This window comes from Lemur catta, chromosome 12, assembly GCF_020740605.2.
Source record: "Lemur catta isolate mLemCat1 chromosome 12, mLemCat1.pri, whole genome shotgun sequence".
In the NCBI taxonomy this organism is placed as follows: domain Eukaryota; kingdom Metazoa; phylum Chordata; class Mammalia; order Primates; family Lemuridae; genus Lemur; species Lemur catta.
Window position 1 is genome coordinate 22,656,625 of NC_059139.1, and position 22,582 is coordinate 22,679,206.

Genomic DNA, 22,582 nt, shown 5'->3' on the forward strand with positions numbered 1-22,582 from the left:
TGAATGAGATCTTTAAAAAAAATTAGCATTATAGCACTGGTCATTTTCTTTGTGTTTTCTTCTGCTTGTATAATCTGCTTTGGATTTTATCTCTGCGTCTAAGTTCCTTTTTTGTGCCTTAAAATACAGACTTTAATGTTCACTAAGGAGACAGTGTAGAGAAGCCCTGGAGAGGAGGCAGGGACTGAAATCTCGATAGAGCCCTACTATTAATTCTCTGTGTGACTTTGGCCAATTCCTATGGCCTCTTGTGATTCACTTTTCTCATCTCTCAAATAAGCTAAATTATTACTCAGCACATTTGTTTCTAAATGCCCTTCCAATTCTAAAAGCTTAGGGTATGAGTCTGTCATTTTACCAATATATGTTTTTGACTATTTCTCTTTGATGTTAACTAACACAGCAAGGGTTTGAATATAGCACTGCCCATGGCTCATCAGAGCTCACTGCTTTCAATATTATTATTATTATCATTTTTATTAGCCTTATCCCTGAGGCCACAATGTAAAACAGGATCGTAAAATCTGAAAGATACTCTGACTTTAGTGTAAATGTTTAAAATATAAAAATGGGCCTAACACAGCCACATTCAGTAAGATGTGAGGAAAGGTGAATGACAGATTTAGACCTCATAGCAAACTCTGTATAATATATTTATTGTTAGATTTCTAGCCAGCCAGTAGTTCACAACTGCAGTATAAAATTGAACATAATTCCAGTTATAACCTTAAATTGAGCACTTTCCTTCAATTGGATGATGTTTTTTGAGCACCTCTGCTAGATACTAGCAGAAGAGAAGGTGAGAGAAAGGGGTCAGAGTGTTACCTAAAAAGTCCAAGATATGAAGTTGCCAGTTGCAGGGGCAGTATTTTGTTTGTTCTCATTGTTTCTAACATGGGACTGGAGGACTGAGATTTGAACAGTCTCTCTGCGATTTTGTGAACAAATCTTCATTAACATAAACAGACTCTTCAGGACTTGGGGAGAAACTGGAAGTCTGAATTCATGCCAAGTGAAAAGTACTTTCATTTTCAGCCAGAAGTTTTTAAAAATGTCAGTCGAGGGCAGAGCCTTTTAGCTATTCACTTGGCAGAAAACAGGAAAGAACCTTTTGGTAAAAAGGACAGACGTGGCTCCCACTCGCTGCTGGGAAATTATAGGGAGAAAAGGAACAAAGTTGGGGACAGAGGCAGGATTGTGAAGCCTGAGCAAAAAGTGCTCTTATGGGGCAAAAGATGGCTGGTAGGGCTGTGTGTGTGTGTGTGTGTGTGTGTGTGTGTGTGTGTGTGTGTGTGTGTGTGTGTAAAGTCCATAGGACACAAAAAGTGAAAGGAGTGGTGTTTTCCGTCCTCCTCCCGGTGCCTCAGGGACTTGGTGCCCAGTGTCACATAAATCTCAATGTCTTAAACTGGGAAAAAAGGACACATTCCACTGTTTACAAGCTGCAAGGTCTCCATGGCTTGACCCAGCCCCTCTGTGCCTTGGAATTTTTATTCCTCTGTGGTGGGGCTGTTGTGCAGAGTGAATTCGTATGAGTGGTTCCCTTAGAACAGTGATTGGTGCCAGTGAGCCCTACCTGTTAGTGAAACAGAAGCTGACCGTGCTAACTACACATGGTTAAACAGTGGTTAATGGCTAATATGCTAAAGAAAGATGGGCAAGGAGAAAACATAAAGAAACAAAAGATGTTCACTTTTCTGGCTGTAATCAAAATAGGAAAGACCGAATCAGGGGGAAAATGTCCCCATTAAGGAGCAACTCTGGGGGCCAGAAACACTGGGCTCTGCTCCCAGTTCTGCCGCAACTCACTGTGGAAACCTGGGCAGGTCTCTTCACCTCCCAGGCCCTCTGTGTCCTCTTAAAAGAGGGCTGGGGCTGCAATTTAGGGTTGCTCTCTGCTCCCCTGCTTTGTCATCTATGCCCCTTGACCCAGGGCCTTCCCCTGTGCCATGTCCTGCAGGGCTCCTGGAGACAAGCCATTACTACTGACCTTGGGCTTGGGTGACCTCAGAGACCCAAGAACTGGACAAAAGGTCCAGCTGCACCCACAAAAGGATGCCTGAGGCATCTCATGTTGCAATCCCATGGTTTGCTGACAACGACAGTGCACTTCCTTGTCGCTGGCAAGGCTCAGCAGGCTGGGCCCTGGCTTCCCTGCTCCTCACACCCGCAGCACCCAGTGTTCAAGAGTCCTTAGGGTTTTCCTGAGAAAAGTGCTGTAATTTTGTCATATTTAAGCCCTCAAGTGTTGTCTTAAACTCTTCACCATAGCTTCTGTCCATGTGACAGCCTAAGATGTTTTTCCATTCCCTCAGACTGGTTAATATTTGTTAAAGCCAGGGTCTGGGTTTGAAATATCAGCTACTTGCTAATAAATCCCAAATGTCTATTTCTACTGCAGACCTCTCTTCCGAACTTTAGACTCCTAGATGCAACTGCCAATTTGACATCTCCACTTGAATACTCCAGCAGACATCTCAAACGCAGCATGTTCAAACTGGGCACCTAATCTCTGGTCCCCACCACTCCACCCCTCCCATACTCACTTAAAGTTCCCTCCATCTCAGTCAATGACAACTCTGTCCTAGTTGCTCAGGTCAGAACCCTGGGAGTCAACTCAATTCCTCTCTTTTCTCAAACCTTACATCCAATCCCTCAGGAAATCCTGATAGTTCTACCTTCACAATACACATATGCAGAATCAGACCACTTCTTCCTAGCCCCATTGCTGTCACCTGAATAGAACACAATCAACTTCACCTGGGTGGCTGCACCAGTCTCAAATAGGTCACCCTGTCTCTCCCTTGTCTTTGCAAAGGTTGCAAAGCAGATCACAGCAGCCTCTGCTCAAAACTTCCCATGGCTCTGGACAAGCCAAGGTCCTTATGTGGCCAACCAGGCCTTGTGTGTTCTGACCCTGTCACCTCTCCCATCTCACCTCCTGCTGTTCTTCCCCTTGCCCACTCTGTTAATCAAACACTAGGGCCTGCTCCCACCTTGGGAGATTGGCCTCCGCAGCTCCCTTTGCCTGTCCTGCTCTCACCCTAGCAGCCTCCCTGGCCAGCTCTCTGCCCTCCTCCACATCTTTGCTCAGATTTCACCTCAATCCTGCCACCTTTGCCCTCCCCACTCTTCACTCACTATTCCCCTTTCCTTGACCTACTTCTTTCTGTGTTTCCATAATCACTATATGATTTACTTAATTGATTTTATTTGTTCTTTATTGTCTGCCTTCCCCTTAGAAAAAGAAGCTGCCTCAAGAACAGGGATCTCTATCTCCTTACCAGTGAATGTATTTTAAGCCAAAAAAATAAAATAAAATAAAACCCCATGAAAAGCCCATGTGTAGTACATTAGGTGCTCAGTAAGTACTAGATGAATGAATGAAACAATAGCATTGTGTTTGTTTTTGATGCTGTGTAACAATTAGCATATCTTTAGTGGCTTAAACCAATACCCAGTTATTATCTCACAGTTCTATAAGTTAGAAGTGCAGGAATTGCTTAGTTCTATAAGTTAGAAGTGCAGGAATTGCTTAGCTGAGGGTCTTACAGCTGGGGTTGCAATCTCAGCTGAGGCTGATTGCAAGATTGGATCCAAGATTGGCTTCCAAGATGGGTTGTTGACAGAATTCAGATCTGTGCCATTGCAGGATTGAGACCTTCAGCTGCTAGAGACTACCAGTTATTCCCTGCCACATAGCCATCGCCAGAACATGACAGTTTGCTTCTTCATGGCCAGGAGAAAAGCATCTCTCTGGCTTTAAATAGCTCCCTTAAGGCCTGGGTGGTCCTTTTTTAAAAGGACTCACCTGATTAGGTCAGGCCCAAACTCAGGCTCCCTTTGTATTAACTCAAAATCTACTGATTTAAGACCTTGATTACCTCAGAAGATCCCTTTATCTCTGCCATAGATCACCCACTCAAGGGAATGAGTTTCCCATCGTATTTACAAGTCCTGCCCACACTTGAGAGCAGGGGATCATACAAGGTATATACTCCAGGAGGTGAAAAACTTTGAGGCCTTCTTGGAATTCTGCCTATTACAATATTTTAAGTGATCTTCAGAATACAACAACCATTACCTTTTCCGAATGCCCAATCCATTGATTTAAAATCAAGCCTGTTTAATTACAGAAAGAGTCCATCTATCAACTTATTTTGTTTTTACGTATCTTCTTTTAATATATAGTATTTAGTTTATTTGTTAGTGGAAATAATGATGATTTGTACCTACATATCATTTATAAGAGCAACTCAGTGGAAATAATACTAAAGGAAAGCTCTTCATGCAGAAGAAATGGAAGCTAAGCACCCAGGGACAATGCCACAGTTGTCGAGTACTCAGTCCCCCTTCTCCTTCTCGTCCTACTGGTAGTCCCTGAAATAACTCAAAGGCAGGTGGGAAGAAGAATATACAATAGCCTGAAGGAACCCACCACCTGGATCATGACTTCTAAAAAATCAAGGGATACCTTATTGTCAAAGAGTGTTCTTAAATGTCTCAGCCTGGCTCCGTGCCTGGCTTACAGCAGACAGTAAATGTTTGCTGAAAGGGTGGCTGAATAAAAGAACCTGTAGATCCCACTGACCTCTAAGATTCTTTTCTGCTTTGTAGCGTAACAGATTTTACATATTTTCCTATCAAAGTTATTTTTATTTAAATTTTTATTGGATTTTTTTAAATATCAGAAATTATTTTTCCAACTGTTATCTTCTGTATGCCTAATTTGTTCACAGTTGTAAGGGTGGTTGGTAACAAAGAATAACATGGTGGAAATACCCTCTGGATCCAGAACCAGCAACATCAGAAGCACCTGGGAGCTTGCCAGAAATGCAGAACCTGAGATAGCTCTAGAGCCACCTACTTAATCAGAATCTACATTTTAAAAATATTTTGCAGGTCATGAAGTACACATTTAAGAAGAGCTGGTCAAGGAAGTTAGCAGGCTCCCCAAACGAGGCTATATAGGTGTTTCAGTGTGACCAGTGTGTCCCAGGGTTTGGGCCTTGGCTTCGCAGGGCCTCAGAGGCTATTAGGCTCCCAGGCACTAAGTCCTCATGCTGCCACATGCACAGGACACCGCGTGGATGTCAGCTCAGTAATTCAGAATGAGAGAATTGCCAAACAAACTGATACTTGGAGGTTAGCACATTCTCTCCCCAGATGTGAATCCACACTGGAAGGAGTCACTTACGGTCAGGAGGTTGAGTAGGAAGTTCAGCGCCCGTGAACCAGTTTAGAGGTTGGAATGGCCAGAATCCCAGTGGCTTTGGGCATTGCTCCCTTTCTCTCCTTTCACTGCCCACAGGGAGGGATGGACCAGAGGTCTCATACTTAGGGTTAGGGCTCAGATTGTCTGGATGATGCTGAGGACATACTCGTGCTCTTGTGGCTCCCTTTTCCTACTTAATGCATAGTCCCCACTACCTTTAATTAGTACATTATTTCCTGAATATGTTAATACCATTGATTAGCACCGAATTTATTTTACATTAGAATTTAGAACGCTACATTTTCTGCTTTTTTACTTAGCATCCTCTTCAGTTAATACCATTCATTATGTGGTAGCTTTACTAATGCAATCCTCAGAAGATCACCTTATTCCAAAGCTCCTGGAGGGATTCTTCATTGCCATGTCTACCTACTGACTACCAGAGTGTACCCATGTTATCTTTGGTTGAAATTCTTTTTGTGTGACAGTTTTTCTTTAGGATATTTGCTGACTATGAGAAGGATCCACCCCAGCTTGACTACACAGAGATGCTGCTTTATTTCGCTTGCCACCCAGACAGTGTGGAAGGGGTCTACAGGGCCCTCAGTGTGGCCACTGGGAGTCATGTCTTCCGAGAAGTTGAAACTTCTATTCCGATTGCAGGAAAGGTAATCACATTTGAGAAAGGGACTAACTTTGGAGTCTGGAGGGGAATGCCTGAAGATCCTAAACTCCTGAAAACAGGGACTCTGTTCTTTTCATCTCCCATTGTCCCCAGGTACCTACCACAATGCTTTACACATACTAGGTCTTCAACAAAGCCTTACTGAATTGAAGAACCAGGGTACCAATTTCCATTGAACACTTTTGTAGTAAAATCAAAAGTTTTTCCAGGTTTTTTGGTAGAATCAACATTTGCTCTGTAAAGGACAGCCTGTATCTTGCATGAAGTGCTGATCCTGATAAATGAAACAGAACTGAGTATCAACCCATTCTGTGTGGAATTTGGATGTATCCCCACTTATGTGACTCTTGACAGTGTTTCATGCCAAAGCCAAACCTTCCGAAATCCACCAGCACTTTGTGTTACCTGCATCCAAGGACAAAGAAGTTTATTATCTAATTAAGATGCCACCTCATATTCCCCTTGAGGTTTCTGAGGGGTTGGCATTCCCAGGCTTTTTGGAGTGGAATAGTCTGTGGCAGGGTGCTAGCTAATGTACCTCTGGGATACCCTTTGCATGGCATTTGCATGGCTTTTGATTCTGTTCTTTTGGGGGCAGAGCTGTGGCCCTCCCCCTGATGGGAGGTTTGTTTCTGTTCTCTCTTTGTGGACACAGATGGGAGAGGCAGCTGCTCAGTCCAGACTTCTCGAATATCCCCACCACACATCCATCCCTTCATGCTTTTGTCAAAATAGAAGTAGTTTGAAAGACATGAGAGCTTCTTGTGACAGCATTCGGGGGAAGGACAAGATATACTCTCTTGGACACAATCCTAAAGTTTTGGCCTGGACATGTGGAGAGAACAATCTCCTTCCTCTTCTACCAGGGCCAGAGTGAGGCCAGAGAGATGCCTAGTAAGCTAACAACATGGGGCTCTTCAAACCGGTGTGCTGTATATACTGGTTCAACACTTACACAGCAGCAGAAAGTTTAGCAAACAGTGTCTCTTTCCATGCAGGAATGCTATCTTCTCTGACAATAGGATAGTTTAAAAATCTCCCAAATAACTGAGGAGTTAGGTATGGTCTGCATTCACAGAAACTGCATTTGCCACTCTCCCAGGGATGTCTCTGTGTCCCCCTGCAGACTGGGGCTCCTTGACCCAACTCTGGATCTATGATCTAAGCCTGGATCATAGACTGCTGTGAGGTCTCATCAAATATCTGTCCACAGGGAAACGTCCCCTGACCTCAAATGATGTCAGACCCCTGCTATATGTTCCCACGATACACTGTGCTTCCCCTACACGATATTCTCCACACAGCAATGACTTCCTCAAGGTCTGCTTCCTCTCTAGACTCCAAACACCCTAGGGAGGGGACGTTTGGTGGAAAGGAGGCATCTGTCTTGTTTTGTATCCCTGAACTTACTCAAGGCCTGCCACAGGGCTCAGTAAACATTGCATTGAGCAGATCGATAAATTAAGATATTAGCTTTGTAAATAATGCTCCTTGCCTAGTTCTATGATCTGTGAGAGATACAGAAGAAGCCAAATTTGCTCTCCTAAGGGGCCTCTGCCTAATTGCCCCATCTGTGCAGAAAAGAATGAGAGAAGTGATGTTCCAAACAGGCAGGGAACATGGAATAAAAGACAGATTAACATGGAGCCTTGGCAACCAGATATGGTGTTTATGCTTTCTTCTTTCCCACCTCCCTGCCTCCGCTCTTGCTAGTCTCTCCACCCAGGGCACCCTTCATCTCATCTCAAAGGGTCTGAGGCCTCCTCTTTATCTAAGGCCTACAGCAACTGCCAGATCATTCATGAAGCTTCCCCTGACAACACTGAGCATTCTCAGCCGGGCCCCAGTGATATTCAGAACTTCTCTGGCTGGGTGGGGCACCCTCACATGCACACATTCACTGTTTCCACAAACATTTATTGAGCATCTGTGCATGCTGGGGACCACTCTTGACTTGAGGGTACAGCAGTGAACAAAAAGTATTCCGGGCAGGTGAAGACAGGCAACAAACAAATAAGCAAAATATAGACTATATCAAATGGAGATAGATGCTACAGAAAAAAGGATGCAGGGAAAAGTACAGAGTCAAGGTGGGAGTTGCAATGTTAAATAGGGTGGCCAGAGAAGGTCTCTCTGTGAAGAGACAGGTAAACAGAGGCCTGGAGAAGGTGAGGGAAAGAGCAGATCTCTGAGGCATAAGCATTTGCAGCAAGGACAACAGTGAATGCAAAAACCCTAAAGTGGGGCCATGCCTGGTGTGTTCCCGGAAATGGGCTAGCCAGCACACGTGGACAGGACTGAGCTGGAGGACAGCAGTAAGGAAGGGAACTGAGTTAGGGGAGGACTTTGAGGGCCACCGTGACCACCTGAGCTTTCACTCTGCACAAGATGAGAAGTCACTGGAAGAGTGCAGTCTCCTGCCTTAAATACGTCAGGACCTCTCTGGGCTGTGTTGGGAACAGACTGTAGGAAGCAAAGGAGGGAAGGAAGCAGACCTAGTCATTTAGGCAGGGGTCTGTTAATCTGTTGAATCCTACTGCTAAATTATTCCTACCTTGAGTTTGGGACACATTGTTACCCATCTTTATGTTCCTTGAAGTAGCTGCTATATTATAGCAAGTGCTCAATTAATGTGTGTGAACATGGCCAGGAAGCAGGGAGAAGGGGAGAGAGGGAGAGTGAAAGGAGTGGAGTGCAGTCTCCATGGTAGAGAGGAGGAAGCAGACAGCCCAGGCAGGCACAGGCAGTAGCAGGGTCCAGGAGGCTGCAATGAGCAGGAAAGACCAGGAAAAAGGAAGTTTGTGCTGGAGTGGTTGCCATAGCAACAGACAGCTGCCTCAGTGGCTGGCAACCAGGCCAGCCAGCAGAGGAAGCTGCTGCATCCCTTCTGTCCCCAAGTCCTTCCTTCACCATATGCTATTGTTCCTACCCAGGAAGCAGCTCCCCTTGATTGCTGCTCTCAAGAGCTCTTTTAAAATCCAAGGACACTGTGCAGGAACTGAACCAAGAACACTATACAATAGAGACCAAACTGGTGGATGGAGGGTGAGGCCAGGGAAGGAGCAGAGGGCTCTCTCCCACACAGGCCTGTTCTTGACTTGGGGTGAACTCTAGGAGCTTTTGAAACACAGAAGCCGCCTACCTCCCTCATTCTCACTCACCCCTGGTCCTCACCATCCTGTCTCCAATTATGCCACTCCATTTCTGTGCCCTTTCCAACTGGTGTTCCAGTTTCCTGGGCAACCTCGTCCCAGGAAGCCATAATGAGGCTGCACAGAAATAACACCTCCAACAGATCCATGTTCACTCCCAAGACATTCAATCATATCTCTGCTTGGCGTTCTATGTAAACAACTAGAAGTCCCCCTGGGATTTCATTCTTCCTTACTCTGTTTCTGCTATTCATGCTGATTTTGTTCAGTGTGGCTCAGACCTTCTGTTTAAAGCCACAGCTTTAAAAGAAGCTCAAGAGCAAGGCATTCCTCAATAATGCACTAGTTCTAGTAGATCTTTAAATAAGTGACATTTGGGAAAATGGGTCATTCATTCTGCTACCTATGTGGCACAGGGTTGTGATGTTGGAATATAGTAAATTGTGAGCTTGAATCTCCTACATTGTAAAAGCATCTTGGCAGGAGTGTTTGAAGCCCTGGGGTTCAAAACACATACATCTCTATTCCATTCTGCTCTTTGATGCTTTACTCACATTCGTCCCAAAAACTGACCTGTTCTGCCTTCTGTGATGTATGACTGAGCTGACTGAATGACAGAAATGCATGGTCAGGAACATGCACAGGCACTGTTATGGGGACACATTTGTTGGAAGTCCTCCTTCAGGGCTACCTCTGAGAGTTAGCCAAACAAGACATAGTGCTTGAGGCACCACAATCTGGTCCCCTGTTTAGATGAAAATGTGACTCACATAGAGCTTTGATGCCATTAATAATTGCTCATTCAAAAGCACTGGCTTTTCTCCAAGCTGGCCTCACTGGTCTTGTTCCAGCACCTACATTCAAAATTGCTGTCTTTCAGACTCTCTGCTTGAGAAAACCACATTCTCTTGCACACCCTCTCTCCTCCCACAATGCTGAGCCAGCTTCTTCGGTCCAGTCTTGGCCCCTCTCCCTTCCCTCCCCTCCCACTGGGCCACAAAGCTTATTCTGTACCAACCCCCTAGAAAGCAAAAACACTAAAAATTTAAAAAGCATCCTCTGACACTAATAAGTTAAGGGTCCTTCGCTCTAACATTTCAAATGTTTAAATTGCTACCATTTAAATTTTAAAAAATTCATCTATCCCATTATGCTTACATCAGGCCTTTGAAAATAAGTGCCTCCCTAACTATGGAAATAGTTACGGAGAGGCCAGGTTCCTTCTTAGTTAAATTTTGGTATTGCCTGATTATCTAACCGGCTGGTCATTTGCTTGCCCACAGGTTCTCTCTCTATCGCATCCACACAGCATCCATGCTACACTCTGAATAGAAATTCATTCATCCTTCACTCACTCAGCAAGATGTTGTACATCCCAACTATATTCATTTCACTGTACTGAATGTTCTGTTGCCCCAAGAAATTATTGATGGGTAGCTAATGCAGCAATCCCTAAGATTCCTAGGTGGTAACACTAAAGCCAGTTTCACATTTCTGCCATGTAGAATTTCCAGTTGTTTAAAGTGGAGAATAGGCTGAAAAAAAATTTATGTATACATATATATGTGTGTGTGTGTGTGTGTGTTTATACTTAATTCTAAAATCTTTACCTTTTAGAGCATTCTCTCTCTCTCTTTCTTTTGTAAAGATTAGATTAAACTCCCAATTTAGCAAAGGCTATACAAACCCAGCTAAAGCAAGGTGACCACACAGAGCTAGAGCAAATGCAGCCTGCCTTCATTACTCCAAAATCCCTTGTGGGAACATATGACTACCAGAGACTTAATCTTGTCCTGCCATAATCCTTTTATACATGGGACTTACATGATTATTTGGGAAAAACGTGCACAATCCATGCACTTAACACTTCTACTAAACTGAAATTTATAGCATTGGTACCCTCCTCAATTAGCATTTTTTTTCTTCCTTGGAATAAAGGAGAATCAGAACTCGGGTGTTCCCTGACATCTGGCCAGCCAACACTCCAAAATGCCCATTCCCAGTAGCAAACCATCAAATATTGATTACCTCATCATCAGAAACACACACATGCACACACACACACACACACACACACACACACACACAAATTTACTGTATGGAATGTTGAAAGTGCAAACTAAGGGGAAAGGAAATCATCTGTTCCACTACCAAGAGATCACCACTGTTAATACAGTTTAAGGTATCTGTTTTCCTTATTTTCATTAATAAGTATCCATATATAAAAAAGGAGGATCCTATTATATCTATTACTTTGTTTTCTGTTTTATTTTTGTCCTTACTCTGAATGTTTTCTCATGTTATTAGGTATTCTTCTAAACCATGATTTTCACAGCAGTATAGTATTCCATAACAGAATTATAATTTGTGTCACCATTCCCCTATTTTTGGAATCATGGGGTCTTTTTTAAAATTTTTGATGTAACACTAAATGAACACTCATATACAAAGATATTATTGCACATGCATATTTCTTAAGGATCAATTCCTAGATCTATAATTATTGGGTCAAAGGGTAGGAATATTTCTAAGGCTTTTGATACATAAGAAGTTACTTCAGAAGCCATTTACTCTTTGCCATACTCAAAATATGAGCACCTCAGTTTATAGCTCTTGGCCAAGTTTTAGAGAGCAGCATCAAGAATCCAGCCTGGTTTTCTATACTCAATTTGTTTTCTCTTTTCCCTTCTGAGTGTTTAGTTGGGATATCCTCCAGTATCCAAAGACATGTTCCTGAAGCTCTTGGAATCTATCAAGCTTGAGAAATTAACTTGCTACAACCTCTCAACTGCAATCAATTTCAAAAGCAAATCCTGTTAAAAATCTATATCCATGTGTAGAAGTCTGACACCAGTTACTCTAATTCATTCCAGTGTCCATTTATTGAGAAATGTGATGAACCTGGCAATGTAGTAGGCCCAAGTGTTGAGTATGGAGATGAACAGTACACACGCCGCACTGTACACTATAAATCTCTGTACACTGCAAGCAAAATCAGTGTAGGATTTTGATCTGATTTCCAGTGCAGCTAGCAGCATATTCTCTTCCAAACTTTGTTTAGCTAGTTTGTGGTAGGCACTATCATTCCATTGCATGAAAACTGTCTGATTATCAAATTGATGTATTCTAAATGTCTCTGTTGCTGTAAAGACTTCAATCTGACTTTATGTGCTCTCATGTAATTTTGCAGACCTCCTCCTCTACTGATGTGAGTCCAGGTGAGGAATTTCCTGAACTTGAGGAAAATGTTGCAAGAGAGGAAAAGGAATTAAAAGAGGAAAGGGAGGAAAGGGAGCAAAAGGAAGAAGAAATCCCTGAAAATGCCAACAGTGAAAAGATTTCCCTGGAAACGCTACTCAAAGTGTTCAGAGGAGGAAGTGAAGCACAGGATGCTAACAGATTTGGCAGCCACCTAAAGCTAGAGAACATTTATGCAGAGGTTGGTTAGATTACTTTATAAAAGAGAAAACCTGTACATCAGAAAAATTGCCCTCAATTTTGAGCATATTTTCATGGAATTGCTCTTAAAATGTATCACTGTATAGAAATTATAGTGAATTCCTTTAGTAAGTAAAAACATTTTTTAACATCTGAAGGATTGTAAAGTTGATTAACTTCATTTTTTTCTTCTTTAAAGAGCTTCATAAAAACATTTCAGGACCTGGGTGCTAAGAACTTGGAGCCAATTGAAGTTGCTGTTCTCTTGAAGCATCCTTTTATTCAAGACCTGATTTCAAATTATTCAGACTATAGAATTCCTGTGAGTATTATCCAAAGATTCCCTAATTCAGGTGGGCTCAGGTTCCGAGCATATTGTGACATTTCTAACATGGGCTAGCAGGGAAGAGAAAGAAGTGGACTTGGCCAGGCCAGAATATGGTATGGGGAAGCTAAGCTAGTAATCACATCAGATTAGAAAGGCCAGCCTGCAATACCAAAAGGGCAGCAAGCTCAGGCCCAGAGGAGGCAGGTCTCAGGACTATGGAGCTACCTTGGATCTGTAACAGAAGGCTGGAGGAAGGTGACAGTTAAAGCTGGGTGGGTGGCAGTTTTAGGGTTCCAGATCATTCCAGCCATGTAATGACCCTAGCCTATGGTTGAAGAGTATGGAGAATAGGATCCCTCCTGCCACAGAGAGCTAACCAAGACCATGATCTCCACCCAAGTGCTGACATATTCATTGCACTCTAATTATGGTATATAGTGAAAATGATAGCGTATGCAAAAGATTGGGTGGCAGTTCCATCAGGAAAACAGTGTGTAAGTCGGAGAAACTGAAGACAAAACCCAGAGAGACTGAACCAACCCAGCAGAAGAAAGGAAGAACTGCAGCTCAGAGATCACATGATAACCAAGCACACATACTAAATGTGCCTCCACCATAGCAAGTCCCAGGTCTTTAACGGCAAGGGCTAAGGAAGGCAGAGGCTGACACCAACCCCCTTTCAGACTGTGGCAAGTTGCTACAATCCTCTCAATGCCAGTTTAACAACATGAAGTCTTCCTATTTGGCTCCTCCCACCTGTTTATTGGACTACAAAGGGTTTATTGAGTTTAAGATAAAAGTACTTTCACTTTGGTAAAATGCAGGTGGTCTAAGATGCATTTCTCCCGACTTCTCAGTGATAACAAATTACCTTTTGTAGGCTTCTTCCTATGTCTGCAAATGAAACTATCCAGACTCAAATATCTTTCTTTGTGCCAAGTTTTTTTGTTCTATATTGCTGATCCTTTCTTATGTTAATTATATTACCTGTATTAGCATTAATTGAAATTAATTTCTAACGGGCTAGCAGCTGTCAAGACACTAAGCCTATCGATTATAGCATTTAAGAACACAGGCTCTGAAATCAGAAAGTCATGAGACTGAATCTCCAGTCCACCACTCACTAGCTACTCAACCTTAACTTTCTTCTAATCCTGGCTTTCTCTGCTGTTAAACAGGGATAACGGTCATTCCTATCCAAGGGGTGATTGTGAGGATTAAGTGAGATCATGCACGTAAAACACTTGGCATGCTATCTAACACATAAGAAATGCTATAGACATGATGGATATTAGAACTACTATTCAAGAATGAGCAACTGCTACCAAGACCAGTAGTGTAAACTTCTATGGGAGAGAGAAAAATGAGTACCAAATCCAGTTGTTGCTCTCAAGCAAATTCCACTCTGGTTTGCATGATACTTTTGCATGCAGGAATTAAAAGAGAATACCATAAACCAACCAAGCACAAAATTACAGGAACTCAAAAAATGACATTTTTTTATAATATCTGAAAGCCTTTATTGAAAAAACTCCCAAATTTTTTTGAATCTCTTAGAATGGGCCTATGAAACATTTTTACAAAATAGTTCAGAAACACAATTATTTATCAGTCTAGATTTCAGTTTCTCAGAGTGATCCCCAAGAAATGGGTTTTGGAGGTCATGATATGCTCCACTGATGTCAGCCGTATGAGGTTAGTCATTCAGCTCAAACATCCCTCATTTCCCTCGTAACTTTGAATGGTGCTTTCACTCATGAACACATCTATTTCGAGAAACAGTATTTAAGCTCTACTACTTCTTGTTAAACATCTCATATGTTTACTTCCTGCTGCATGATACATATATAAAATCGTACCTTTTTATAGTGATCCTAGAATTGGCTCTTCCAATTCCTTAAGAGTATTTAGTGAACAAATTCATATCGACTTTCCACATCTTTCAAGATTTTACAACCCCCATTCTCATCCTGCCTCAGCCTTATAAAAGACGCTTCATGCATTTTCTCACTCCTTGTTCTGAGACCTGAATTTCCCCTGATTCATTTTAATTCCCCTTCTCTGGGTATGTTTTGCAACACTTTTTTTTTTCTTTTTTTAACTCAGAATATTACAGGGGTACAAATGCTTTGGTTACATAAATTGCCTTTGCACCACCCAGGTCAGACATTATTGTGCTAGAAATGTGGAGGGAATCTGCTTGACAAGGAATAAGCCGAGTCTGGAAAGATGGCCAGGGTTTTGGAAAGTGGAGGGAGAGAAAAGGAAGTCTACATGGATTTTGCTGTTGGGGTGAGGAGGCGGCAGCATCCTGGGGGAGCGGGGGTGGGGGGAAGCCAGGGCAGAGGTGCAGAAGCAGGACTGCCCGGGGAGAGTGGAAGCCTGACTCCTTGAACAGCTGTCTGTGAAAGGCGTAGCGTGATCCCTTTGAATTGGTAAGATCAGGCCAGATTGCAAAGAACCCAGATGTCACACAGGGAAATTTGGATTCCACTTGTAAAGCGATAGAGAACGGATAGGCTTCTGAGCAGGGGCATGATATGGTATTAAATTCTTCCTCCCTAAGTATTTTTTTGTCTCTTAGCCATGTCATGTCCTTACGTCATCCTGCACTAGGTGGGTGCCATAGGCCCATTACCTTAGGGTGCATTTCAGCCTACATCCTCTGCTCCATGTGTCAGGGGTAGCTCTCTTATTTGAACCAGTAAAATAATGTGACAAATCCCTTGGAATTATGTATAATAGGATTTATTTTGTATCAATATTACCAAGAATAATTAGGGGCATAAAATAATGCCCCAATTATTTCCTCCCATAATGGGAAGAAAACTCCCACAAAATTAGGACAATTTGGAAATATCTTCACTCTGACCAGAGTGACTAAATATGATTAACTTGCAGAGAGGATTCTATCTGGCATTTTGTCTGAGAAAAGAAAGTAGCCAACAGATGACTGCCTTCAAGAGTCAGCCCCCGGAATAGGTACGCTGATTCCCAGGGAAAGCTGGAATCCACAGGACTCCTTTTAAGTTATGTATTTCCCTCATTTCCAAAGGAGTTTTATCAACTTGTAGTGCACCTCACCTAAGGTACTACTAGCAGTTTGGGCAACACAGTTCCTCTTAGTGCAGGACTGTTCCAAGTGTAGCAGGATACCTAACATTCCGGGCCCTACCCATTAAATTCCAGGAACACCATGACACATTGACCACCAAAACCACCTCTGCACATCCCCAAATCTTCCCTGATGCACAGCACCCCTCTGGCTGAGAGCCACCCAGCTGGAGGGTGTCTGTCTTCCAGTTTAACCAGTCTTAGAGAACCAGTACCACCTGACACTTCCTGTAGCAGAGAGTTAGTTAGTTAATTTCCAGAATGCTTCTTTAAGACATGCCTGAATGATCTACTTTAACTCTTGCTGCGCTCATCCCTCACATCTCCTCCCTGTAGCCTCACTGAGGAATCTAATGTGAGGACAGTGACTACCACAACTGGGACTCGTTCGTATGGTTGTGAGTCAAGAAGAGTTAGGTCTGTGACATGAAAAGTGTAAAGTCTTATTTTTAAAATGAAAGAGGGTGCTTTTCCAGTAACATGCTCTATTCTCTCTCTCTCATTTTTTTTTTTTTTTTTTTGCTAACTAAAAAAAAAAGAAGGAAAGAAGGAAGGGAGAGAGGGAGGGAGGGGAAAAAAATCCTTGATGGCTTGGGAACTATCGCACTCATCGTATCATCAGTTTTTAATCCAGATATCCATGTACAAGTAAATAGATCACATTTTTAAAATGAACTTTAACCACAGTGATGTTATGTGAAGATCTTTCAAGATAAGTAGAGCAAAAACTAGAGTGTGGTTTTTCAAGTTAAAATGTTTGCTATTATAAACAGTGGGAGGTGAAGGTTGTTGGCTAACAGCTCTATGTTTACAAGGTTTGTGTTTAGAAGTAGCAACATTCTAAAATATGTATTTGAAAAAACTGAGTATGCATAATTATGATGATGTCTTTTAGTATTGTTCCTACTATCAAGTAGACTGGCTGTGTGGTTATGAGAGTGGGCTCTGGAGCCACACTGATTAGGTGCACACCTATGAAGTGTGTGACCTTGGGCAGGTAACCTCACAGTGCTGTGGTGTCCCCATCTATAAAATAGGGTTAATTATGATACCTACATTGTAGGGCTTTTGTACAGATTAAATGAGTAAATACATACAACATGCTTATCTCAGTTCCTGGCAGATAAAAGCACTCAATAAATGTTAGATGTTACTACTACTACTGTTACTACTGCTACTACAACCGCTGGTCTACAGTAGTTGCAGTGCACAGAAACATTTCTGAGCCACGTGAAATTATACGTGGATGGACTAGTGAGCTGGCATTCCATCTCTTCAATGCCCAGTGTCTTCTCTTTGGAAAGAAAGAAGACTTTCACTCATGCCATGCCACAATGATAAAGGGTCCGAACTGAAGTCCCAGGAAGCCCCATATGGAAGTTCCAGATTTTGTGATGGATTTTATAGTTATTTGGTTACAGTCACTTATTTAATTTATGTTTTCATAGACCCTACACAAGGAAGTTATTTTCAAGTAATATTCCTGAATTATTAAGGAACATTCCTGAATTATTATTGAAACAAAATAGGCCTCTTGCTAGATTAATCAGAAACAGAAAAGAAAGGACCCTAATAAGCTCAATCATAAAGTAAAAAGGAGATATTACAACTGATACCACAGAAATACAAAATATTATTTCTGAATACTATAAAAATCTCTATGCACATAAACTTTAAAACATTGAGGAAATGGACAAATTCTTGGAAACACACAACCTCCCTTTGTACTAGACATACAAAGAAGAACTGGTTCTTATACTGCAGAAATTATTTCATAACATACAGAAGGAAGGAATCCTCCCCAACTTGTTCTATGAAGCCAATATCACCTTGATACCAAAGGCAGGAAAGGACACAACAAAAAAAGAAAACTACAGACCAATATCCCTTATGAATATAGATCCAAAAATTCTCAATAAAATCCTAGCCAACTTAATTCAGCTGCACATAAAAAAATAATAATAATCCACGATGATCAAGTGGGCTTCATCCCAGAGATGCAAGGATGGTTCAACATACACAAATCTATAAATGTGATTCACTACATAAACAGACGCTAAAACAAAGACCATATGATCCTCTCAATAGACACAGACAAAGCATTTTACAAAATTCAGCACACTTTTATGTTAAGAACTCTTAACAAAATAGGCATAGATGGAATATATTTTATATATTGTATTATATATAAAGTCCATATATATTATAAAAATCCAACAAACCCACAGCCAGCACCATACGGAATGAGGAAAAACTGAAAGCATTTCTGCTTAGAACCAGAACCAGACAAGATTGCCCACTGTCACCACTTCTATTCAACATAATGCTGGAAGTCCAAGCCAGAGCAATCAGGCAAGGAAATGAATCAAGTGTATCCAAATGGGGAAAGAAGAGATCAAATTATAGCTCTTTGCTGATCATATGATTTTGTATCTATGAAACCCCAAACATTCTGCCAAGAGATTCCTGGAATAGATAAATAAATTCAGCAATGTCTCAGGTTACAAAATTGATGTACACAAATCAGTAGCATTTCTATACACCAACAACAGTCAAGCTGAGAATCAAATCAAAGACTCTATACCTTTCATGATAGCACTAAAGAAAATAAAATTCCTAGGAATATATTTAACCAAGGACACGAAAGACCTCTACAGGGAGAACTATGAAGCACTGAGGGAGGAAATCTCAGAGGCTATACACAAATGCAGAAACATATCATGTTCATGGATCTGAAGAATCACCATTGTTAAAATGTCTATAGTACCCAAAGTGATTTACATATTCAATGCAATGCTCATTAAAATACCAAAGTCATTTTTTGCAGATCTGGAAAAAATAATTCTACTTTTAGTATTGAACCAGAAAAGACCCTGAATAGCCAAAGCAACCTTAAGCAAAAAGAACAAATCGATAGGTATCACTTTACCAGACTTCAAGCTGTACTACAAAGCTATAGTAACCAAAACAGCATGGTACTGGCACAAGAACAAAGACATAGATGAATGAATCAGATCAGAGAACCCAGATATAAAGCCATCCTGATATTGCCATTTGATCTTTGGCAAAGCAGACAAAAACATACACTGGGGAGAAGGATCCCTATTCAATAAATGGTGCTGGAAACACTGGATAGACACATGTAGAAGACTGAAACAGGATCAGCACTTCTCACCATTCACAAAAATTAATTCACAATGAATAACAGACTTAAACCTAAGGCATGAACCTACAGGAATTCTAGAAGAGGTTGGAAAAACTATTATAGACATTGGCCTAGGCAAAGAATATATGAAGAAGACCCCAAAGGCAATCACAGCAACAATAAAAATGAATAAATGGGGCCTGATTAAATTAAAAGGCTCTGCACAGCCAAGGAAACAATCAATAGAACAAATAGACAATCTATGGAGTAGGAGAAAATATTTGCATGCTGTATAACCAATAAGGGACTAATAACCAGATTCTATAAAGAACTCAAACAAATTAGCAAGAAAACATCAAACAACTCCTTTAAAAAATGGGCAAAAGACGTGAACATAAGCTTTTCAAAAGAAAACAGGCTAATGGCCAATAACATATGAAAAAATGCTCAATATCTTTAGTCATCAGGGAAATGCAAATCAAAACCACAATGAGATATCACCTAACCCCAGGGCGAATGGCTTTTATCAAAAAGTCCCAAAACAACAGATGCTTGCATGTTTACAGAGAGAAAGTAAAGCATGCACTGTTGGTGGGACTGCAAACTAGTACAACCTCTGTGGAAAGTAGTATGGAGACTCCTCAAAGAACTAAAAGTAGACTTACCATTTGATCCAGCAATCCCACTACTGGGTATTTATCTAAAGGGAAAAAAAGAAATTTTATAAAAAAGACATTTGTACTCAAATGTTTACAGCAGCACAATTCAGAATCACAAAGATGTGAAAACAACTCAAGTGCCTATCAATACATGAGTGGATTAATAAAATGTGGTATATGTATACCATGGAGTATTACCCAGCCATAAAACAATGGTGAACTAATACCTTTTGTAACAACCTGGATGGATCTGGAGAAAGTGAAATATCACAAGAATGGAGAAACAAACACCACATGTACTCACTACTAAAGTAGAACTAATAGATCAATACTCATGTGCACATACAGTAGTTAAATTCAAGAGAAATCAAGCAGACAGGAGGGTGGAGGAAGGGATGGGTAAATTCACACTTTAAGGGTACAGCGCACACTATCTGGGTGATAGACACACTTATAACTTTGACTCAAACTATACAGAAGCAATTCATGTAACCAAAAAACATTTGTACCCCTATAATATTCTGAAATTAAATAAATAAATAAATTTTTTAGAAAATCAGAATGACATAGGAAAATATCTTATAAACAAATGACTCAGGACACAATTACGTTAGGACAACATACTTACCTATACTGATAAGTGGAACTTGAAGGAGAGGTTCATCCCACTTTGTCTTCGAGGTGTCTGATTTTAACATGTTCTCCAAGCTTCTCCTGTAGCTTTATAACAAAATATGATAGCTGTTTCATTGCTTTGTGTTTTCAAAATGGCTGTGTCAAACATTTTCTGACTCTCTCAGGCCTTTTCTCTATTCAGTGCTACTGAAAATTTTGGCTCCTGCTTTCAGCTATAAATTTAGCCAAGGCTGGTTTAAATATATCTAGAGCTTGTCATTTTTCCCACACCATGGAGTGTCAGATAATCACAAATCAGCTCATTCCTTCATTCCCATACTAACTTCCAATGTTCCACATTAGTTATTATAAACATAGTATTTGAAGAAGATATGTTATTAAGAATTGTAGTGGGTAGGACCACAAAAGTCAATGGGAAGCAGCTGTTCTTCTCCACTTGTTTCACTCAAGGTTGATCTTTGGCTTTAGGAGATCTGTGTTTTCAAAGAACAACGTCCCACAAGAAGAGTCACTGTAATTTCTGACAGTGACTGATGTGAGCAGTGGGTATGCCAATCACCAGCTCAGGCAGTGAACTAACTCATGTCTTCATGAGTAAAATGACCACAGTCAAATTGAAACTTTTGGAAATCAGCTCTGAGAAAAAAGAACTTATAATCTTAAAGCACTTCCATAAATTTGTGAAATGAAAAACCCTAAAAACTATATAAATGTAATTCTACATTTTTCACATGTGTTGGTACCTTTTCTACATTGTGATAATATTTCAAATGTATTTTGAAAAGTATCTGATTTACGATGTAAGATAGATGGATATTTTAAATGGATGAAAAACAGACCATTGTATCCCTGATATTAAAAAAAGAAAATGGAGGAATGAGACAATCCCAGAAAAGTAATCCATTGTTTTAAAATTCTACAACTCTCTATACATAATTAACTTGGCATTAGAACTTTCCTTTCGTAGAAGCTGAATACTGCTTTTTATTAATAATAGGGAAATTATCTTTTGGCTTGCTCATGATATGCCAGAGTCTGTATAGTTGCTTTTACAAGTGTTATTTAATCTAATATGACAACTCCATTATTAGATAAGGAAACCAAGATTCTAAGGTCTTAGTATCTTTCCAAGAGTACAACTAGTAAGTTGCAGGGTGGGATTCAAACTAAGTAGAGAACAGTTTTCTCAAATAAAAAAATAAATAAAAACAACTTAGTGTTCAATCACTGCCATATATTAGGTGGTCATTAATCCTAAATCTTTATTAATATTTGTAACTTTTCTTTGAATTTTTCCTTAGGATATTAAAATGATTCTCCAAAGAAGTGAACATGTACAAGGAAGTGATGGAGAGAGCTCACCTTCAAGACTTACAGAGGAAAAGAAATGAAGACAAAAGAGTTTGATTTTTCTAATTTGTCAGTCTTCCAAAATTCAAATGTGACCATGGTGTTTCTCATTTGTATTATTACTGTAAGTGTAGAAATGACCCCTACCAGTTTATGAGGGGCATGGAAAAGGGAAGTTTTCTTAATTCAGAAAATATTCTGTAATAAACCTTAAAGAAAGAGAGACGTCATCCTTGACTTGCCTTCTATTAAGACAGACCTTGAAAATGCATCTGGAATGTGATCTTTCTTACCCCTCTGTAACAAGAAGTCTGCTCCAAGCCACCACCATCTCCTGCCTGGATCATTGCAATAGCCTCCTAACCAGTCATCCTGTTTCTGTTTTTGCTACCCCTACGGGCTGTTCTTACCACAGCAGCCAGAGGGAGCCCTTCACAATGCTAGGCAGGCCATGCCACCTTCTGCTCCAACCTCTATTGGTATCCTAACTCACCCAGAGTCCTGCCCAAGTCCTCATCTTGCTAACATCTTACTCCTTTGCTACCTCATTGATCTCATCTCCTGCTCCTCTCCCCTTTCTCACTCTGCTTGAGGGACAAATCCACCTTGCTGATTCTGGAACACACCATGCACACTTCTGCTTCTGGGACTTTGCACTTGCTCTTCTCTCTGCTTAGAATAATTTTCCTCTCAAATCTCTGCATGGCTTGTCCCAGGACTTCCTTTGAGTCTCTCTTCAAATGTCACATTATCAGTAAGGCCTACCCTCACTGCCTATTACAAAATAGAAACAACCCCTCACACCTCACCCCTACTCTTATTTTTCTCCATTGCACTTATCAGCATCTGGCAAACTACAT

General features: G+C 41.0%; 1 protein-coding gene across 4 annotated transcripts in view; it reads left to right on the forward strand.

Annotated features, from left to right (window-relative positions):
- Positions 1-21,817, forward strand: part of SPEF2 (sperm flagellar 2) — a 194,443-nt gene extending 172,626 nt beyond the window's left edge. For all 4 annotated transcript variants that reach the window (XM_045565587.1, XM_045565583.1, XM_045565585.1 and 1 more), the window contains 4 exons: positions 5,704-5,883; positions 12,243-12,491; positions 12,690-12,812; positions 21,674-21,817. In XM_045565587.1, coding sequence (XP_045421543.1) covers positions 5,704-5,883; positions 12,243-12,491; positions 12,690-12,812; positions 21,674-21,763 — 642 coding nt within the window. In that variant the 3' untranslated portion in view covers positions 21,764-21,817. The remainder of the gene's footprint in view (positions 1-5,703; positions 5,884-12,242; positions 12,492-12,689; positions 12,813-21,673) is intronic.
- The last annotated feature ends 765 nt before the right edge of the window (positions 21,818-22,582 follow it).